General features: G+C 63.1%; 2 protein-coding genes across 2 annotated transcripts; one reads left to right on the top strand and one right to left on the bottom strand.

The window, feature by feature from the left end:
* Positions 1-4: 4 nt before the first annotated feature.
* NACAD (NAC alpha domain containing) lies at positions 5-7,070 on the top strand (the record flags this gene model as incomplete). Its single annotated transcript, XM_040054126.2, has 9 exons — positions 5-3,475; positions 3,590-3,770; positions 4,205-4,372; positions 4,454-4,542; positions 4,634-4,711; positions 5,048-5,194; positions 5,269-5,400; positions 5,666-5,788; positions 6,935-7,070. Coding segments are annotated over 9 exons (4,404 nt in total), but the record flags the coding sequence as incomplete, so codon positions are not given.
* Positions 7,071-8,792: 1,722 nt separating this feature from the next.
* Positions 8,793-20,723, bottom strand: CCM2 (CCM2 scaffold protein). Its single transcript, XM_040054127.1, has 10 exons — positions 20,697-20,723; positions 19,085-19,258; positions 16,861-16,944; positions 15,029-15,212; positions 14,460-14,596; positions 13,634-13,769; positions 12,845-12,902; positions 11,966-12,095; positions 11,159-11,297; positions 8,793-10,135 (listed from the first exon to the last, which is right to left on the bottom strand). Exons 1-10 carry the CDS (start codon positions 20,706-20,708, stop codon positions 9,861-9,863), a joined length of 1,329 nt encoding a protein of 442 aa, XP_039910061.1. The 5' UTR covers positions 20,709-20,723; the 3' UTR covers positions 8,793-9,860.
* Between the last annotated feature and the right edge of the window lie 305 nt (positions 20,724-21,028).

The following is a 21,028-nucleotide window of genomic DNA, read 5'->3' as shown; positions in this document are numbered from 1 at the left end:
GGAGGATGATGAGTGCGGTCTCTTCGCCCCGCCGGGCTGCGTGGATGATGATGATGATGATGATGATGATGATGAGGACGGGCAGACGCCGGAGGACGAGGATGAGGAGGATGATGATGATGATGATGAGGAGGGCTCGGGGCTGATCCCGGCGGCGCTGCTCCCGTTCCGCGGCAGCCTCCTCTTCCAGGCCGAGGCCGTGGAGATCTCGCCCCGGGGCCCCGCCGAGGAGGAGGAGGAGGAGGATGAAGGCAGCACCTCGGCGTCCTTCCTGCGCTCGCTGTCCGAGAGCTCCATCCCCGAGGGGGGGGACGAGGCCTTCGCCTTCCGCGACGACACCGACGCCTCCTCGGACTCGGCCGCCTACGACGGGGACGAGGACGAGCGGCTGTACGGCACGGAGCGGCACGCGGGGACACCCCCGGGGACACCCCCGGGGACACCCCCGGCCCCCCCCGGCCCCGCCGGCGTCGAGCTCCACCTCCGTGCGGGGTCCCCGTGTCACCCCGAGGCGGCTCCCGGCTCCCCGGGGACACCCGTGTCCCCCCCCGGAGGGGACGCGGCGCTGGACGGCCACGCCTTTGTCCCCGTCGCGGGGCCGTGGCCCCCGCCAGAGCCCCCCGAGGAGGCGGCGGCCGCGGAAGGTTCTGGAGCCGCGCTCTGTGCCGGGGACCCCCGGAGCCACCGGCGGGGAGGGACGGCCGGGGAGCCCCAGCACGGCCCTGGGGGTGACAGCGATGGTGACATCGGCCCGGAGCTCAGCGCTGATGGCCACAGCGAGCCGGACTCTGCAGCCACCGGCGTGGGGACATCAGGGACACCGACCCTCCTGGGGCACACCGACACTGCGGCCAGTGATGGGGTGACACCTGTGACACCCAGTATAGTGGATGCTGACCTGGTGACACCTGTGACACCCAGTGTGACGGACACAGACCTGGTGACACCTGTGACACCTGGCGTGATGGACACAGACCTGGTGACACTTGTGACACCCAGTATAGTGGATGCTGACCTGGTGACACCTGTGACACCTGGTATGATGGACACTGAGCTGGTGACACCTGTGACACCTGGCCTGGTGGGCACCGACCAGGTGACACCCAGCGTGATGGACTCAGTGGACACAGACCTGGTGACACCTGTGACACCTGGTATGATGGATGCTGAGCTGGTGACACCTGTGACACCCGGCGTGATGGACACAGACCTGGTGACACCTGTGACACCTGGTATGATGGACACTGAGCTGGTGACACCTGTGACACCCAGTATAGTGGATGCAGACCTGGTGACACCTGTGACACCCGGCGTGATGGACACAGACCTGGTGACACCTGTGACACCTGGCCTGGTGGGCACCGACCAGGTGACACCCAGCGTGATGGACTCAGTAGACCCTGGCCTGGTGACACCAGTGACACCAACCCCACCGGACGAGATGGACGCTGCAGCCACCAGCCCGGTGACACCCAGCCCGCCTGATGAGCCGGACACCGTGGCCACTGATGTGGTGACACCGGGGACACCGACCCCACTGGATGAACCGGACACTGACCTGGTGACACCAGGGACACCGACCCCACTGGATGAGCTGGACACTGCAGATGCTGAGCTGGTGGCACCAGTGACAGCCAGTGTGAGGGACACTGATGTGGTAACAGCCAGTGTGATGGACAGTGACATGGGGACACGGACCCCACTGGATGAGCTGGACACTGACCTGGTGACACCAGGGACACCGACCCCACTGGATGAGCTGGACACTGTGGATGCTGAGCTGGTGGCACCAGTGACAGCCAGCGTGATGGACAGTGACGTGGTGACACCGGGGACACCGACCCCACTGGATGAGCTGGACACTGCAGATGCTGAGCTGGAGACACCAGTGACACCGAGTACGATGGACACTGATGAGGTGACACCCAGCGCGATGGACAGCGACGTGGTGACACCGGGGACACCGACCCCACTGGATGAACCGAACGCTGCGGATGCTGAGCTGGTGACACCGGTGACACCCAGCGTGAGGGACACTGACGAGGTGACACCCAGCGTGAGGGACACTGACGAGGTGACACCCAGCGTGAGGGACAGTGACGTGGTGACACCCAGCGCGACGGACAGTGACGTGGTGACACCCAGCGCGATGGACAGTGACGAGGTGACACCCAGCACGATGGACAGTGACGTGGTGACACCCAGCGCGATGGACAGTGACATGGTGACACCCAGCGCAATGGACAGTGACGTGGTGACACCCAGTGCGATGGACAGCGCAGCCACCGCCCTGGTGGCACCCAGCCCGTCAGATGCTGCAGCCACTGATGTAGTGACATCGGTGGCACCCAGCCCACCAGATGAGCCTGCCACTGGAGCCACCGGCCTGGTGACACCCAGCCCACCACCTGAGCTGGGTATCATGGCCACTGACCTGGTGACACCAACCCCACTGGTGACACCCAGCTCCCCAGATGAGCCTGACCCTGGGGCCACCAGCCTGGTGACACCGGTGGCATCAAGCCTGCTGGACAAGATGGAAGTTGCGGACACTGTCCTGGTGGCACCAGTGACGTCCACCCTGAAGGATGCTGTGGCCGTTGACTTGGTGACATCAGTGACATCCACCCTGATGGCCACTGCAGCCACCGACCTGGTGACATCGGTGACACCTGCCCTGATGGCCACCACGGACACCAGACCGGTGACATCGGTGACACCTGCCCTGATGGATAGCTCAGACGCCAGACCGGTGACATCGGTGACACCTGCCCTGATGGCCACCACGGACGCCAGACCGGTGACATCGGTGACACCTGCCCTGATGGATAGCTCAGACGCCAGACCGGTGACATCGGTGACACCTGCCCTGATGGATAGCTCAGACGCCAGACCGGTGACATCGGTGACACCTGCCCTGATGGCCACCACAGACACCAGACCGGTGACATCGGTGACACCTGCCCTGATGGCCACCACAGACACCAGACTGGTGACATCGGTGACACCTGCCCTGATGGCCACCACGGACGCCAGACCGGTGACATCGGTGACCCCAGCCCCCCGGGATGAGACGCCCGCCGTGACCGCTGCTGCGGTGGCCCCGGCCGCTGTCCCTGTCCCGTGTCCCCGGGCCGTGTCCCCCGTGGCGCTGGCAGCCGGGGTGGCCGTCCCCCCGTGTCCCCCGGTGCCGTCACGGCCCCCCGGGGGTGTCCCTGCCCGGCGGGGGGACGCTGCCACCGCCTGGGCCGAGGATTTGTCCCCGGAGCCGCGCGTTGTCGCCGGCCCCGAGGGCAGCGCCGCGGAGCCCGAGGAGGAGGAGGAGGGAGGAGAGGAAGAGGAGGAAGAGGATGAGGACGCGGCCCCCGCGCCCCCCTCGCCGCGGTTCACGGCCTCGGAGCGGGAGGTGTTTGTGGGGACCCCCCCGGCCCCCCCCGGGCCGCTCCCACCACCCGGTGCCTTTTCGGGGCGCGGGGCCGGGCCGGGGGAGCCGCGCCCCGCCCCGCAGGAGCCCCCCGAGCCCCCCGGCCGCGCCGCGCGGGGCACCGATGCCAAAGCCCCCCCGAGCCCCCCCGCGGCCCCCCCCGAGCGGCGGGAGGAAGAGGAGGCCGTGGCGGGGGGCGCGCCCGGCCCCCTCCCCACCGCGGGGGCTCCCCCTGAGCCCCCCCGCCCCGCGCCCCCCGAACTCCGCCAAGTGCCTCCTCCCGCCCCGAGCCCCCCCAGCCTGGAGCCCCCCCCGGAGCCGCCCCTGTCCCGGAAACACCTGGAAGGTGAGAGAGCCCCCACCCCCACGGGGGGGCACTTTGGGGGGGTCCTTGGGGGGGCACTGCCTATTGGGGGGATCCTTGGGGGGGTCCTTGGGGGGGCACTGCCCATGGAGGGGTTTGGGGGGTCCTTGGGGGGGCACTGCCTATTGGGGGGTCCTGGGGGGGGTCCAGCCTCTTTGGGGGGGGTCCCTGGGTAGGCACTGCCCGTGAGGGGGGATTTGGGGGGGTCCCTGGGTGGGCGCAGCTTCATTGGGGGTTTTGGGGGCACCACCAGCTCAACCCCCCCCTTGCCGTGGGGTGTTGGGACCTGAAGGGGGGGGGGGGGGGCCGGGGGTGCTTCGGGGGGGGTCGCAGGGTGGGTGATGGGGGTGAACAGGAGGGGCTGAGCCCCCGGGGGTTTTCGGGGATCCCCCAGCTCAGCCCCTGTGCCCTGGCAGCCCCCCAGCCCCCCCCGCAGAAGGAGCCGGAGCCCCGGGGCCGGGCAGGGGCTGGGGGGGGCCGGGCGCCCCCCCGGGGGTCTCTGCAGTCCGAGTCGAGCTCGTCCAGCGAGGCCGAGGCCCCCCGAGCCCCCCCGGCCCCCCAGCGCTGCCAGCCCAACCACCGAGGTGAGGGGGGGGTCCCGAGGGGTGCCCCCGCCTTTGGGGGGGCCGGGGAGCCCCTCTCACCGCCCCCCACCCCGCGCACAGGGTCCGGGAACGAGTCCGAGAGCAACGACGAGTCCATCCCGGAGCTGGAGGAGCCCGAGGGCTCAGAGCTGCCCCCCGCCCAGCCCCAGGTGCGTTTTGGGGGGGTCGGGGGCGTGCTGGGGACCCCCGGGGCGTGGGGGCTCGGCTGACCGCCCCCCCCCCCCCCCCCCCTCCCGGCAGGTGCCCCACGGCCTCGGGCCCGGAGAGGAGCCGCTGAGCAAAGCCAAGCAGAGCCGCAGCGAGAAGAAGGCCCGCAAGGTGGGGGGGGTCCTGGGGGGCTCTGGGGGGCTCTGGGGGTCCTGGGGGGCTCTGGGGGTCCTGGGGGGCTCTGGGGGTCCTGGGGGGCTCTGGGGGCCCCGTCCCATCGCGGGGTTTGGGGGGGGGGGCTCTGGGGGTCCTGGGGGGCTCTGGGGGCCCGGTCCCATCGCGGGGTTTGGGGAGGGGGAGGCAGTCCTGGGGGGGTCTGTGGGGTCCCGGCCATGCCGAGGGGCAGCACCCCCCATCTCCGGCTCCGGGGGGATTTGGGGTGTCACGGGGGGCTGTCCCCCCCCCTCCCAGCTGCTGTGCCGGGGCTCACTGCGCCCCCCGCCCCAGGCCATGTCCAAGCTGGGGCTGCGGCAGATCCACGGCGTCACCCGCATCACCATCCGCAAATCCAAGAACATCCTCTTCGTCATCTCCAAACCCGACGTCTTCAAGAGCCCCGCCTCCGACATCTACATCGTGTTCGGCGAGGCCAAGGTGGGCTCGGGGGGCTCCGGGGGGGCGGCTCCCGGCTCGGGGGGGGGCCGTGCTGACCCCCGCTCCCCCCCCAGATCGAGGACCTGTCGCAGCAGGTGCACAAGGCGGCGGCCGAGAAGTTCAAGGTGCCGCTGGAGCACTCGGCGCTGGTGACGGATGCTGCCCCTGCCCTGGCCATCAAGGAGGAGAGCGAGGAGGAGGAGGAGGTCGGTGCTGGGGGGCTCCGAGACCCCCCCGGGGACAGGGCTGGAGAGGTGCAGGGTGGTGGGCGGGTGATGGCCCAGGTGGGGTCTGTGGGCTGGCAGGGGCTGCAGGTGGGGTTTAGGGGCTGCAGGTGGGGTTTAGGGGGTGCAGGTGGGGTTTAGGGGGTTTAGGGGATTCAGGTGGGGTTTAGGGGGCTCAGGGGTCCCCGCTGCCCGGGGCTGGGTGTGTGCCACGGGGGGGTCACGGCGCCGTGCCCGCCCTCCCCAGGTGGACGAGACCGGGCTGGAGGTGCGGGACATCGAGCTGGTGATGGCCCAGGCCAACGTGTCGCGGCCCAAGGCCGTGCGGGCGCTGCGGCACAACAACAACGACATCGTCAACGCCATCATGGTGAGTGGGGCTGGGAGCCCCCCCTTATCCCAATGGGAACTGGGGCTGGGAGCCCCCTCTTGTCCCATGGCAACTGGGGCTGGGAGCCCCCCCTTATCCCATGGGAACTGGGGCTGGGAGCGCCCCCTTATCCCATGGGAACTGGGGCTGGGAGCCCCCCCTTATCCCAATGGGAACTGGGGCTGGGAGCCCCCCCTTATCCCATGGGAACTGGGGCTGGGAGCCCCCCCTTATCCCATGGGAACTGGGGCTGGGAGCCCCCCCTTATCCCATGGGAATTGAGGCTGGGAGCCCCCCCTTATCCCATGGGAACTGGGGCTGGGAGCCCCCCCCTTGTCCCATGGGAACTGGGGCTGGGAGCCCCCCCTTATCCCATGGGAATTGAGGCTGGGAGCCCCCCCTTATCCCATGGGAACTGGGGCTGGGAGCCCCCCCTTATCTCAATGGGAACTGGGGCTGGGAGCCCCCCCTTATCCCATGGGAACTGGGGCTGGGAGCCCCCCCTTATCCCAATGGGAACTGGGGCTGTGACCCTTCCCCACCCAATATTCAGTCAGGATTTGGGGCTGTGACCCCCCCTCCCCTTATCCCATCAGGATTTGGGGCAGTGACCCCAGCTCTCCCAGCAGGATTTGGGGCTGTGACCCCCCTCCCCTTATCCCAGCAGGATTTGGGGTGACCCCAGCTCTCCCAGCAGGATTTGGGGCTGTGACCCCCCTCCCCTTATCCCAGCAGGATTTGGGGTGACCCCAGCTCTCCCAGCAGGATTTGGGGCTGTGACCCCCCTCCCCTTATCCCAGCAGGAATTGGGGTGAGCCCAGCTCTCCCAGCAGGAATTGGGGCTGTGACCCCCCCTCCCCTTATCCCAGCAGGAATTGGGGTGAGCCCAGCTCTCCCAGCAGGAATTGGGGTGACCCCAGCTCTCCCATCAGGATTTGGGGCTGTGACCCCCCCCTCCCCTTATCCCATCAGGATTTGGGGTGACCCCAGCTCTCCCAGCAGGATTTGGGGCTGTGACCCCCCCTCCCCTTATCCCATCAGGATTTGGGGTGACCCCAGCTCTCCCATCAGGATTTGGGGTGAGCCCAGCTCTCCCAGCAGGAATTGGGGTGACCCCCGCATTCCCGACTCTGCTCTCTCCTGCAGGAGCTGACCATGTAGCAGCCGGGGGTGTCCTGGCCCCCCCGTATCGATGCACAGAGCCCCCCCAGATCCTTCCTCCTGCCCCTCATCCTGCCCCCGGCCCCCTGGACTGCTCAATAAAGGCCTCCTGCACCCCTTGGATCGCACCTCGCCTGCCAGGCCTGGTTTTGGGGTTTTTGGGGAGCCCCTTTTCCAGCAGTGGGGTGCCCGGGGGCGTTACCGGGATGGGTTTTGGGGAGCAGCAGCACCCCAGGGTGCTCCCAGCACCACTGGGGGTCGGGGATACCCCCTCCCCTCCAGGTTTGGGGGTGGCAGAGACCTGGGATGGGAAGGAAGCGAGGGGAGCTCCTGCTCCCCAAACCCCGGCGTGTCCGGGCCCCCCCCTGCTCCCCGTTTTCTGCCCCGTGTCCCCAGGTGAGTCCCCGGAGGTGCCTCAGCCCCCAGCACACCTGAATTCCCGAGGGAGGAGGGGCTGGGATACCCTGGGAGAAGGGGGGTCTGCAGTGGGGGGACACCCCAGAGCGGTGCAGGGGGGATTTGGGGTCCCGAGGTCTCTGGAGTGGGGGTTTGGGAGCCTGAGGTCTCTGGGATTTGGGGTCCCGAGGTTTCTGAGTGGGGATATTTGGGATCCCGAGGTCTCTGGAATGGGGATATTTGGGGTCCCGAGGCCCCTGGAATGGGGATATTTGGGGTCCCGAGGTCTCTGGAATGGGGATATTTGGGGTCCCGAGGTCTCTGGAATGGGGATATTTGGGGTCCCGAGGTCTCTGGAATGGGGATATTTGGGGTCCCGAGGTCTCTGGAATGGGGATATTTGGGATCCCGAGGTCTCTGGAATGGGGATATTTGGGGTCCCGAGGTCTCTGGAATGGGGATATTTGGGGTCCCGAGGTCTCTGGAATGGGGATATTTGGGGTCCCGAGGCCTCTGGAATGGGGATATTTGGGGTCCCGAGGCCTCTGGAATGGGGATATTTGGGGTCCCGAGGCCTCTGGAATGGGGATATTTGGGGTCCCGAGGCCTCTGGAATGGGGATATTTGGGGTCCCGAGGTCTCTGGAATGGGGATATTTGGGGTCCCGAGGCCCCTGCAATGGGGATATTTGGGGTCCCGAGGTCTCTGGAATGGGGATATTTGGGGTCCCGAGGCCCCTGGAATGGGGATATTTGGGGTCCCGAGGCCCCTGGAATGGGGATATTTGGGATCCCGAGGTCTCTGGAATGGGGATATTTGGGGTCCCGAGGCCCCTGGAATGGGGATATTTGGGGTCCCGAGGCCCCTGGAATGGGGATATTTGGGATCCCGAGGTCTCTGGAATGGGTATTTGGGATCCCGAGGCCCCTGGAATGGGGATATTTGGGATCCCGAGGCCCCTGGAATGGGGATATTTGGGGTCCCGAGGTCTCTGGAATGGGGATATTTGGGGTCCCGAGGCCCCTGGAATGGGGATATTTGGGGTCCTGAGGTCTCTGGAATGGGGATATTTGGGGTCCCGAGGCCCCTGGAATGGGGATATTTGGGGTCCCGAGGCCCCTGGAATGGGGATATTTGGGGTCCCGAGGCCCCTGGAATGGGGATATTTGGGATCCCGAGGCCGCTGGAATGTGCTGGATCCCAAAGTGCTGAGTCAGCACCTGTCTCCCGAGGGGGGAGGACACGGAGCCCCCCCGGGGTGGCTGTGGGGTCACCGGGACCCCACTGGGGACCCCTCTGAGGGTGGCAGCTCCCCAGGACATGCAGGTAAAGGGGAGGGGTCCTGGCTCAGCTCCCGCCCCCTGGGCGGGTGAGGAGCGGGGCAGTGACTGGAGGAAGCTGGAAGCTTCCGGAACGTTCCGATACCATGGATGAGAGGGTGAAAAAATTCACATTGTGGAAAAACTTCATTGGGGGGTGGGGGGCGCTTCTGGGGGACCCGCTGTGCAAACTGTAAACTGGGGGGCGTGGGGAGCAGATCCAGCCCCTTGGGACATCCCTCAGGAGCACGTCTGTCCCCCAAATCCACACCAGAGCTGGCCCCCAAGTCCCACTGGGAGCCTGGGGGTGCAGAGGGAGCCCCTGGAGCTGTTGCTGAGGCTGGGGCAGCGCAGACATCCTGCTGGGGATCCCACAGAGGGCAGATCCGTGTGCCAGGATCTCTGTGAGGGCACAGGTTGGTGTTCCACGTCCCCTCCGAGGGCAGATCCATGTGCCAGGATCCCTGTGAGGGCTCAGGTTGGTGTTCCGTGTCCTCTCTGAGGGCAGATCCATGCTCCATGTCCCCTCTGAGGGCAGCTCCCCCTTCTGGGATCGCCCCGAGGGCAGCTCCAGGGGCAGCTCTGTGTCCTGGGATCCCCCTGAGGGCAGCTCCCCGTTCTGGGGTCCCACCAGGATCAGCTCCGTGGTGTCCCAGGATCACGCAGGGATCAGCTCCCTGTCCCAGGATCACGCAGGGACCAGCTCCCTGTCCCAGGATCACGCAGGGACCAGCTCCGTGGTGTCCCAGGATCACGCAGGGACCAGCTCCATGGTGTCCCAGGATCACGCAGGGACCAGCTCCATGGTGTCCCAGGATCACGCAGGGATCAGCTCCCTGTCCCAGGATCACGCAGGGATCAGCTCTGTGGTGTCCCAGGATCACGCAGGATCAGCCCCGTGGTGTCCCAGGATCACGCAGGATCAGCTCCGTGGTGTCCCAGGATCACGCAGGATCAGCCCCGTGGTGTCCCAGGATCACGCAGGGATCAGCCCCGTGGTGTCCCAGGATCACGCAGGGACCAGCCCCGTGGTGTCCCAGGATCACGCAGGATCAGCTCCGTGGTGTCCCAGGATCACGCAGGGATCAGCCCCGTGGTGTCCCAGGATCACGCAGGGACCAGCTCCACCCTCCACATCCCCGCGGGCACAGCCCCACGTCCCCCCGGGCGGGAGCGGCCGCCGCTGCCGGGCTCCCTCAGGACGAGTCCCGGTCCAGGCTGCAGCCCAGCGCCTCGATGTCGCTGCTGATGTGGGAGATCATGCGGTCCCACTCGTCCTCCTCCGAGGGCACGGACTGCTCGTCGGAGCTGCCGGCGGCGCCGGTGCCGTTGGAGGCGGAGGCGGCGCCCAGCGAGCGCCGGTAGCGCCCGAAGCTGTCCGTGATGATGCCGCGGCCGTCCTTCACGCCGATGGTCTCCAGGAAGTTCTCGAAGTGCTGGCTGTCCTTCTCGGGGATGAAGGGACGCAGGCCTGCAGCGGGGACACGGTGAGCGCTCGGCGTCCCGGGGATCCCTCGCCCCCGGGGTCCCCCGAGGCCCCAAATCCGGCCCGAGCAGGATCTTCCGAGCTCCGAATTCCTCCCCCGGCTTTGCTGAGCTTATCCCGACAGCCTGTCCCAGCAGGGACATCTGTCCTGTCCCCTCGGTGTCCCCAGGGCCCCACACACTGCTCCCTTCCCGCGGGGATTTTCAGTTCCTGCCTCCTTTTCCCTGGCTATCGGGGCCAGGTGAGAGGCCCCAGGTGCGGTCAGACACCGCTCCTGCCCTGGGGGCATTTTGTGATTTTGTTTTCCTAGGATATTAAAAGCCAGGCTGTTTAAAACTTCCCCGGTCTGGAGGAGGCTTCCTGGCCTGGAGATTTCCAGGTTGGAATTAAATCCCCTGGCTCTGGAGGAGGTTTTCTAGGTTTGGGAGTACCAGATTTGGGGCAGTCTCAGGTCTAGGGGAGGTTTCCAGGTTTGGGAATCTTTGGTCTGGAAAAGGTTCCCAGGTTTGGGAGTCTCAGGTCTGGAGGAGGCTCCCAGGTTTGGGGCAGTCTCAGGTCTGGAAAAGGTTCCCAGGTTTGGGAGTCTCAGGTTTGGGGCAGAATCTCAGATCTGGAAGAGGTTCCCAGGTTTGGGGCAGTCTCAGGTCTAGGGGAGGTTCCCAGGTTTGGGAGTCTCAGGTCTGGAGGAGGTTCCCAGGTTTGGGGCAGTCTTGGGTCTGGAAAAGGTTCCCAGGTTTGGGAGTCCCAGGTTTGGGGGTCTCAGCTCCGGAGGAGGTTCCCAGGGTTCCCAGCTCTCGGGGAGGTTTCAGCTCTGGATTAGGTCCCCTGGATCCGGAGGAAACCCCCAGGTGCCTCACAGCCAGGTGGGAGCAGGGAACAGCTCCGAGGAGAGCCCGAAGCTGTGGGACGAGCGGGGCTGGACGGCCCAGCTGCCTCAGGCCTGAGGAATCCCCCCAGGAGAGAAGGGTCGGGACGCTGGTTTGAGGCTCCCCGCGCCCCTGCACTCACCCAGGAGCAGGAATTTCCTGCTGTCCCCGTAGAGCTGCTTGAGGTTGATGCAGAACTCGTGGATGGAGGCCCCGTTGCGGTACTCGTGCAGCAGCATGGCGAACTGCTGGATCTCCTGCGAGGACAGCTTCGTGCGCAGCTGCGGGGACACCACGGCCCCGTGGCACCTCGGCCCCCTGGCTGCGGGGAGGGGGCTCGGGCAGGGCCAGGAGCCCCCGGGAAGGGAGCGGGGAGCTCGGGGGGTCGCCAGGGCTGTGACCCGGGGAGTCTCGGGGCACGAGGGGACTTGGATGCTGGGACAGGGAAAACGGGAGATGGTCCTGGGGGGGACACAGAGGAGCTGGGGCCGGGCTGGGAGAGCTGGGAATGTTCCCCTGGAGAGGAGAAGGCTCCAGGGAGAGCTCCGAGCCCCTGGCAGGGCCTGGAGGGGCTCCAGGAGAGCTGGAGAGGGACTGGGGACAAGGGCTGGAGGGACAGCACACAGGGAATGGCTTCCACTGGGAAAGTGGTGAGTCAGACAGGATACTGGGAAGACATTCCTGGCTGGGAAGGTAGTGAGGGACTGGGCTGGAATTCCCAGAGCAGCTGCGGCTGCCCCTGGATCCCTGGCAGCGCCCAAGGCCGGGCTGGACAGGGCTTGGAGCAGCCTGGGACAGCGGGAGGTGTCCCTGCCAGGACAGGGGGTGGGACTGGATCATCCTCTCAGCCCCTTCCCACCCAAACCGCCCCGGGATTCCCTGAGCCTGGCTGGGGAGGACGGGCACGAGCCGCTCCTGCCCCGCCGGCCGCCCCCGAGCCCCGTCCCACCGTCATCATGTAGTCCTGCAGCAGCTCGGTGGCCGTGGTGCTGAGCTCGCTCTCGCTGGCCGTGGTGGCGTGTGGGGACGGGAAGGAGGACGGGGACGTGTCCCCCGCTTCCAGCGTGTCTGCAAAGGAACTGCCAGCCCCGGCACGGTGAGCGGGCCGCCGCTGCCGCGCGAGCTTCCGTGGGACCGTTACAGCTCCGCGTCTGAGCTCCCACACTCTGCTCCGTAACCGTCCCACAGAAGCTCGCGTCATGTGGCAACAGGCCACAGCCCCCCGGGGAGGAGCTGCTGGGATGTTTGGGGGGCCGGGAGCTGGGCTCTGATCCTTGGGGAGCCTCCCAAGCCAGGGTATTCCGTGATTCTGGAAGCCCCGGGATCCCCAGGGAACGGGGCTCTGCTTTGGTGAGAACGAAGCCCTGTGTGGGGAATTATCCCTCTGGCTGCTTCCTCATTGGGAACAACACAGGGAAAAATCCCCATGCTCCGTGCTTTGGGCTTAAATGTGCAATTTTCAGTAAGGTTCCTAACTCCTCTAGGAATGTTAAATGTTCCTAGAGGATCCCTCTCTGCTGGCTATTCCAGGAGCATCCCTCCACGTTTACCAGAGGTCTGTGTGTCAGGATCTCACCCCACAAACACTGCCGGTGTTCCCAGAGACCCAGGAGGGAAAACTTTCCCGAATAACGAGTTCTTGGGGAAAACCTTCCTCCCAGCTGCAGCTGCTGACCCTGCACCGCGCTGACACGGGGACAGCGAGCGGATGTGACTCCCTGAGCGCTGAGGGCACAGCAATCCAGGCCGGGACCCGTGCCAACGCCCCGAGGCCGGGCCGGGCTCAGATCCGGGTTAATCCCGGCTCCAGGGGACACGGATCACTCACAAAGTGCTGGCGTCCGCCTCGAAGGGCTCCTTCACGTCCACTTTGGTGGAGGAGTCATCTGGAGGGAAAGCATGGGGGAGATGGAATGTGAGAGGCACAGGAGAGACACAGGGTGATGGATGACTCGGCTGGGAAGGGAAGGGGCCAGGAATGGGTGACCAGGTGAGAGGAAACGGCCTCAGGTTGTGCACGGGCAGGTTTAGGGGATGGCTGGAGAGGCCAGGAATGAGTGACCAGGTGAGAGGAAAAGGCCTCAGGTCGTGCCAGGGCAGGTTTAGGGAATGGCTGACTTGGCTGAGAAGGGAACGGGCCAGGAATGAGTGACCAGGTGAGAGGAAACAGCCTCAGGCTGTGCCTCAGGAGAGGCCAGGAATGAGTGACCAGATGAAAGGAAATGACCTCAGGTTGTGCCAGGGCAGGTTTAGGGGATGGCTGACTTGGCTGGAGAGGCCAGGAATGAGTGTCCAGGTGAGAGGAAAAGGCCTCAGGTTGTGCCAGGGCAGGTTTAGGGGATGGCTGACTTGGCTGGGAAGGGAAAGGGCCAGGAATGAGTGACCAGGTGAGAGGAAAAGGCCTCAGGTCGTGCCAGGGCAGGTTTAGGTTGGATCCCAGAACGATTCCTTCAGGGAGAGGGCGGGCACTGGGACAGGGTGCCCGGGCAGGGGTGCAGTCCCCGCCCGGGGACGCGGTGGGCAGCGCCGGGGGCTGGGTGTGCCGGTGCCTGTGGGTGTGTGTGAGCCCCGGGCAGGGGCAGGGGAAGGGGCAGGGAGCACCCCGGGGCGCACGCACCGCTGTGCAGGGACAGGTGCCGCGTGGGCGTCGAGGCGCCGTCGAAGATGGCGCGGTCCAGGAAGTCGATGGTGGACTCGGTGTAAACGATCTGGAAGACCTGGCTGAGCAGGGAGCACAGCTCCTCGGCGGCCGCCTGCGGACGAGCAGGGAGCTGTGGCGGGCCCCACGCAGCCGCGTCTCCCCTCTCCCTCGGCCTGGGGTGAATCACAGGGCCCGGCTCCGTCGCCCTCCCGGCGTCCCCGCCCTCCTCCATCTGGCACGGGGAGCTGGGGTGCTCCAGCATCGTCCCAGGAGCCCCCACAGCCCGTGCCCGGGCTCCTCCACGCAGCTCCCTGGGATTTTGGCTCATCCCAGAGGGGTGCGGGCGCCCCGGGGAACGCCAGAAACTCCACCCTCAGCGGAGATGGGAGAGGCCGCGGTCCCTGGATCCAGACACGGGGTGAGACAAACGCCCAGCTCGGCACAGGGGAATCAGCCCCATCAGCAAAACCCCGCTGCGGGATGGTCCTCGTGCGTCCCGGGCTGCTGCAGAAGGCTCTGGGTGGCAGGGGCCAAGGGAAACGCTTCCTGGAGACCCTCTTGTGTCCCAGGGGTGGGACAGGGAGCAGGATTCCCTCTCCAGGTGCTCCAGCAATGCCCGGCCACACCTGGCCCCCCTAAATCGGCGTCCCGCGAGCTGCGAGAGCGGGGAAGGCTCCGGACGCGCCGCGGGGTTTGGCCACCGCGGCGTCTGTGGCTCCACCATCACAACCCAGGAGGCAGGAACCTCCCAGCGCCTCCGAGGCCGGGCCGAGGCGCTCCCAGGGTCTCCCCGGAGCTGTACCTTGCTCTCCGTGGCCAGCACCACCAGGCAGCAGGACTCCAGCGGGCCCCCCGCGCTCTCCGACAGCGAGCCCGACGTCAGCGCCTTGGAGCCCTCGGCACACAGGCTCTGGCTGGGCGAGATCCCGGGATCCTGAGCTGAGGGGAGAGCGCGGGTGAGGAAAGGCAGCGCAGGGAAGGGGACGGGAAGGAGTCCTGCAGGTCAGGAGGAGCCCTGAAGCAGGACAGCGGGATGAAAAGCCTCCGGTTTGGAGCTGGCTTTGAACACCGGCTGTTTTTCACAGTTCAGGATTCCAGATTTCCACCCCCTGAGGCGTTTACTCCTTCATTCCACAGCCTGTCCACGGGGTTTGTAACCAGGTAAACGCCTGGCTCAGCCCTCCCCGGTTCCCAAACCACGCAGGCGTGACGCGCACGGCACAGGGAACGTCACCGAGCCCTCCCGGAACGCTCTGGGCTGGAGAGACCGCCCAGCCGCACCCCCTGCCGCGGGCAGCGACATCCCCCACGTCCCGGCTGGCTCCGTGCCCAATCCCAATCCCACCTGGCCCTCCGCGGGCCGCGGCTCACCTGTCTTGAGCACGACCAGGTGCGCGGAGTCGTCGCGGACGTAGGACACGGAGGCGATGTCGTGGATGGGCACCCTGAGGATCAGGTCCTCCCCGTCCCTCCACACCAGCTTGACGTTGTAGGCAGACAGGCTGATGAGGGCGTCGTGCTCCGCGCTCAGCTGCCCCGGGAGCTGGTGGGCCCTCTGCAACGCCGGGACGCGCGCGCGTTTGGGGTTGGCAGGGGATAAGGATCTCTCCAGCTCCCTGCCAGGGGCAGGGACGCTTTCTGCTATCCCAGGCTGCTGCCCACCCCGTCTGGCCGGGAATGCTGCCAGGGATGGGGCCACAGCTTCCCGGGGAAATCATTCCACCCCCTGGTGCCCTCTGTCTTGGGTTATGGAACCTAAAAATGCGTGTTGTGGTTCATCTGGTGAAAGCTGGTTTTTTGGGAGATGTTTTATCCTCGTAACTCCAGGAGGGAAGGAGGAGGATGCCTCCGGATAATGTCCCAGCCGTTAAACCCAGGTGGGGCGGTGTTTGTTGTCTCTGTCACCACCCCTCCATCCTCCATTATCTCCTGATAAGGGGCCATTAAGGATAATCAATGACAGGACACATTCCATCATCCCACCGGGAGATGCTCCACACACTGGGGAGGAGCCAGCTGCTCCCAGCTGGATAAAAACTGGGAATGAAGGACACGAGGGATCCGGGTTTCCCACTGGATCCCCGCAGGAAGACCGGATCCATCTCACCACCACTGGACTTTCTACAGGACCATCTCTACTCCACAGAACCACATCAGTTACTCCAGGAGGATTTATCTGGGCTGCTTCCAACACCCTGACCACCAGGGTGCCAGGTCAGATCCCTGACCCTGTCAGGGTTTCTTTCCAGGATTTTTGTTTGCTTCCTTGCTTGTTTTTTGTACTGCTACATTTGTATTTTCCTTTTTTTTTAAATATTCCTAGTAAAGAACTGTTTCTCCTATTCCCCTATCTCTGCCTGAGAGCCTCTAATTGCAAAATCATACTAATTAGGAGGGAAGAGGGTTCACATTCTCCATTCCAAGGGAGACTCCGGCTTTTCCTTGGCAGACCCTCCCAGGGGTGATTTGTCACCCTGTTTTTTCTGAGTTTTTTTAAAGCCTTTTGATTGTTCATAAAATGGAGTCAGACCTTTTAGCTACTGTACAATATTAGGAGCAGTTTCTGCCTTTTCTCACACGTGTAACATAAACAAATCCTTTGTTTTTCATTCCCTGTCCTTTGTTTGTATATTTCTAACCTGAAAACAATTGTAACTGACGGCTGGTCTGGCCACTGAGGCTGGGAGGTGATAACTCCAGAAGGCAATCTGTTACCCTGGTTTTTCTGAGTTTTTTATAGCCTTTTGATTTTCATAAATGGAGTCAGATCTTTTTAGTTACTGTACAATATTAGGGCAGTTTTCTACCTTTCTCACAGATGTAACATAAACAAATCCTTTGTTTTTCATTCCCTGTCCTTTGTTTGCACATTTCTAACCTGAAGACAATTGTAACTGACGGCTGGTCTGGCCACTGAGGCTGAGGGGTGATAACTCCAGAAGCCAATCCCCAGCCAGACCCACAAATGTATAAAAAGTAAGAAATAACCAGGCAGAGGGGCTCTGGGCTTGGCTCAGCCTTGGCTCTCTCGGAGGAACCCTCTGCCCTGCGAATCTCTCGTCTCCGTGTGATGCTTTGCGTGCCCGATCGCAGTGACTCCCCCTGGGAACAGCTCTCCCTCGCGCCCACGGGGCAGCCGGAGGCAGAGCCCAGGCCCCAGCCCCGGGGAGGCTCCGGGAGCCCCCCAGCAGCCCGGCGCTCACCTTGGCGTTGTCGATCAAGCGCAGGATCTCCGTGCGGCTGGAGGGGTTCAGGTAGCCCGGGACGGACATGAGCTGCCCTAGGTACTGGGAGAGAAGAGCCGAACCGTCACCGGAGCGCGGACAGCACCCCGGGCACGGCACGACGAGGCGGGGAGGTGTCACCGAGGCGCACAGAGCAGTCACACGCAGACAGGAGACTTTCACAGAGGTCCTTCCGATCCAGCTCACAGCCGAGAGAGAGGAGAGGAGAAACCCCTTGGTTTATTTCTTACTTCTTATACATTTGTGGGTCCAGCAGAAGATTGGCTTTTAGAGTTTCCACCCCTCAGCCTCAGTGGCCAGACCAGCCGTCAGTTACAATTGTTTTCAGGTTAGAAATACGCAAACAAAGGACAGAGAATGAAAAGCAAAGGATTTGTTTATGTTACATCTGTGGGAAAAGGTAGAAAACTGCTCTAATATCCTACAGTAACGAAAAGATCTGACTCCATTTATGAAATTCAAAAAGGCCTTAAAAACTCAGAAAAACCAGGGTGACAAGGAGACGCCCCAAGGAGTGTCACCCTGGTTTTTTCTGAGTTTTTTTAAAGCCTTTTGATTGTTCATAAAATGGAGTCAGACCTTTTAGCTACTGTACAATATTAGGAGCAGTTTCTGCCTTTTCTCACACGTGTAACATAAACAAATCCTTTGTTTTTCATTCTCTGTCCTTTGTTTGCACATTTCTAACCTGAAAACAATTGTAACTGACAGCTGGTCTGGCCACTGAGGCTGAGGGGTGGAAACTCCAGAAGGCAATCTGTTACCCTGGTTTTTCTGAGTTTTTTATAGCCTTTTGATTTTCATAAATGGAGTCAGATCTTTTTAGTCACTGTACAATATTAGAGCAGTTTTCTACCTTTTTCCCACAGATGTAACATAAACAAATCCTTTGTTTTTCATTCCCTGTCCTTTGTTTGCATATTTCTAACCTGAAAACAATTGTAACTGACAGCTGCTCTGGCCACTGAGGCTGAGGGGTGGAAACCCCAAAAAGCCAATCTTCTGCTAGACCCACAAATGTATAAAAAGTAAGAAATAAAACAAAGAGGCTCTCTCTGCCTGGATTCAGCTTTTGGGCTGGACGGAGAAACCTCTGCTCTGCAAAACCTCCTGACTGTGTGTGGCTGCTGTGTGTGTCTCGGTGACACCAACCCACAGCCAGACCCACAGATGTATAAAAAGTAAGAAATAACCAGGCAGAGGGGCTCTGGGCTGGGCTCAGCCTTGGCTCTCTCGGAGGAACTCTCTGCCCTGCGAATCTCTCGTCTCCGTGTGATTGCTTTGTGTGCCCGATCACAAAGGAGAACCGGAGATGGGTGAGAGCTGGGAACGTTCGCCCGGAAAAAGAAACGCTCCACGGAACGCTCAGAGCCCCTTCCAGGCCCAAGGGGGGACTGGGGAGAGCTGGGGAGGAGCTCTGGACAAGGGGTGTTGGAGCCCAGGGTGTTCCTGTGGCTGCCCTGGAGGGTCAGGGACCTGGGCAGGGGGGTCTGGGACCCCAGCCCAGAGCCCAGAGGGACACTGGCTTTGATCTCAGCCCATGGGAAAAACTTCCTACACTGAGAGAGGGTTTACAGGCCACAAGAGTGTGAGAAATAGTAGTTTAGCTTATCACAGGGTGAAAAAACAGTATATTTAGGTTTCTAGCATTGAAGTGAATGGGGACAAGATGGAGAATTTGGGGCGTTGTCTCCTTCTCCTTCTTCCTTCTCCTTCCCTCACTCCATTTCTGCAGTGACGTTGGCACAAAGTAGTTAGTGAGGATTGGGTCAGAGTAAAGATGACCTTTTTAGTAATAGTGATAGACATTGGTAATAAATAGTAAATAAAGAATACGTAGTAATTAGTATAAAAGATAAGGACAGCCCAGCTCGGGGGGAGACGTGAGGAGTCCATGCAGCTGCAAACATCTTGTCGGACTCCGAGAAAATTGTAAGATAAGAAACAATAAACGAAGTATGCAACCTTGAAAAATCTAAACCTGAGAACTCCGTCTCTTCCTTTGGCTTGGCTCAGAGCTGTGCAGGAGAGCAAAGGACCCTGAAACCACCTGAATGTCGGGGAAAGCCCCCGACATCTGGTGTCCCTGAGCGGGCAAAAGCCAAGGGGGAAGGGGCTCCCAGTGGGACATCGGCCGGGACGGCGGGGAGGAGCGCCCAAGGAGCGGGGCCCTGCTGGGTACCTTGACTTCCTTCTCGATGTAGTCGTGGAGCAGCAGGTCGGGCTCCACGCGGTCGGGAAGCGCCACCACCACGGTGTGCAGCGGCCGCCGCTCCGTCACCTTCTCCTGGGCCTTCTTATCCCGGCCCTTCTCCCCCTTCAGGAACACGCGCTTGAACGGGGACACGATTCCAGGCTGGGGAGAGCAGCGGGAGCGCCGGGATCAGGCTCACAGCCGGGCTGGAGCTGGGACCGGGGGCTCCGGCTCAGATTGGACCCCCCCAGTCCCACCCTGCCGGCTGTGCCCCATGGACAACGCCACGTTTGGAGCTGTAAATCCATGAAAATCCACTCTTTTCTTTCCAGGGAAAGCCCTTTTCCTGGGACACAACACAAGTGCTGAATGTCCCCACTACCAAAATTGGGTGGTTTCTCCCCAGAGTCACCACGTTCAACCTTCCAGGTAAGAGAAATACAACTCTAAAGTACAACAATGCACTCCAGGTTGGATCCAGAGGGATTCTCCATGGTTTTGTACCTCCCTGAGGATCTGCTGGGCCAACTCAAGAAGGAATGCCAAAGAAACAAGCGGGAATTCTCCGAGCAGACCCCAAACAATAAGAAAATGACCCAGGAAGCGGATTCCCCCCGGAAAAGTGGGAAATTGCAAACCCTGAAGTGCCAGCTTTGGAAAACCACGGGAGCCAACACTCCACAGGCTCCCAGGTGTCCTTTGGCACTGGCACGGGAATGCCACCTGGATCTCACCAAGCTCCACGCCGGATGAAAGACTGGGAACAGCCCCAAACTGCTCCAGTTCCAGCTTCAGCTGTTTGGAGCAGACAGCTCTGTGGCGGGATCCAGGAACTCCCTGGACATGTGACTCCAGTGTCCCATTCCCTGGTGGCCCCCGCTTCCCACCCTCGGGATAACCACATCCTGGCTCCCCTGACCCTCACGGCAAGGGAAAGGAACGCGGCATCTGAAGGGGCAGAGAACGAGCTCCCAACGGTGAATGAATTAAATATAGACCAAGGAAAAGCTCCTGGGACAACGGGAATTACCAGCTCACAAGGACATCGGGGACAGCCCGGCCTGGAAAAACACCCCTGGGATCAGGGAGATCGGGAACGAAGGGATCTTACAGGACAGAGAGGAAACGGCTCCACAGCCCCGCCTCAGGAGCAGCAGCGTGGGTTTCCAGGAAGCGTCCAGAAGGACCCCAAGATCCTCAACCACGACATCCCCTAATCCTGCCACGGGGCTGGGACTGTGGAGAGGAGGAAATCCTGGACACAACAGGTCTGTTTTCACCAGGAACCGAGATCTGGGGACGCCGGCCAATGCCTGAGGATGCCACAGGACTCCTTCAGGAATCCAGGGCACAGCAACGCAGGAACGCGCCACCGGGACCGAGGCCGTTCCCAGACACTTCCCCCTGCAGCAGGCAGGATCCAGACCCATCCCAATCCCAACCCCCTTGTCCCTGCAGGAGGGGCTGGATCCGTGGGGCTGGGACGGCTCCCTGCTGCCCGGCTGTCCTGGGCAGGGGCTGGGGGCTCCAGGCCCGAGGCTGTGACGCAGCCTGGCACAGCTCCTGCTCTTGGGGGGGCAGCGCGGACCCCGGCACCCACCTCGTCCTCCATGGGATCCCCCGGAGAGCAGGGCCGCGCCGGGCCCTGGCAGGAGCGGGGAATGCTCCCCCGGGTTTGGGGGTGCCGGGACGGAGGCGCTCGGGGCAGGAAGTGCCACCGCTTCCTCTGGCACACGTGACACACCGAGCAGGGGAGGGAGCGCGAGCCCGTTCCCTGCTGCGCCCCTAAACCCCTGCAGCGCCCCAAATCCTTCATCCTCTGCCCTTCCCACACCCAGGAGGGAAAGATCCCCGTGCCAAGGCAGGTTGAGCTCTGGTTTCTCCTCCAAGCTCAGAGCTGTTTTGTTCCGACACCCAGCTGGGTCCCGGGTG

The sequence above is a fragment of the Hirundo rustica genome, unplaced genomic scaffold, assembly GCF_015227805.2.
Source record: "Hirundo rustica isolate bHirRus1 unplaced genomic scaffold, bHirRus1.pri.v3 scaffold_467_arrow_ctg1, whole genome shotgun sequence".
Lineage (NCBI taxonomy): Eukaryota > Metazoa > Chordata > Aves > Passeriformes > Hirundinidae > Hirundo > Hirundo rustica.
This window is presented reverse-complemented; position numbering and strand designations above follow the sequence as displayed.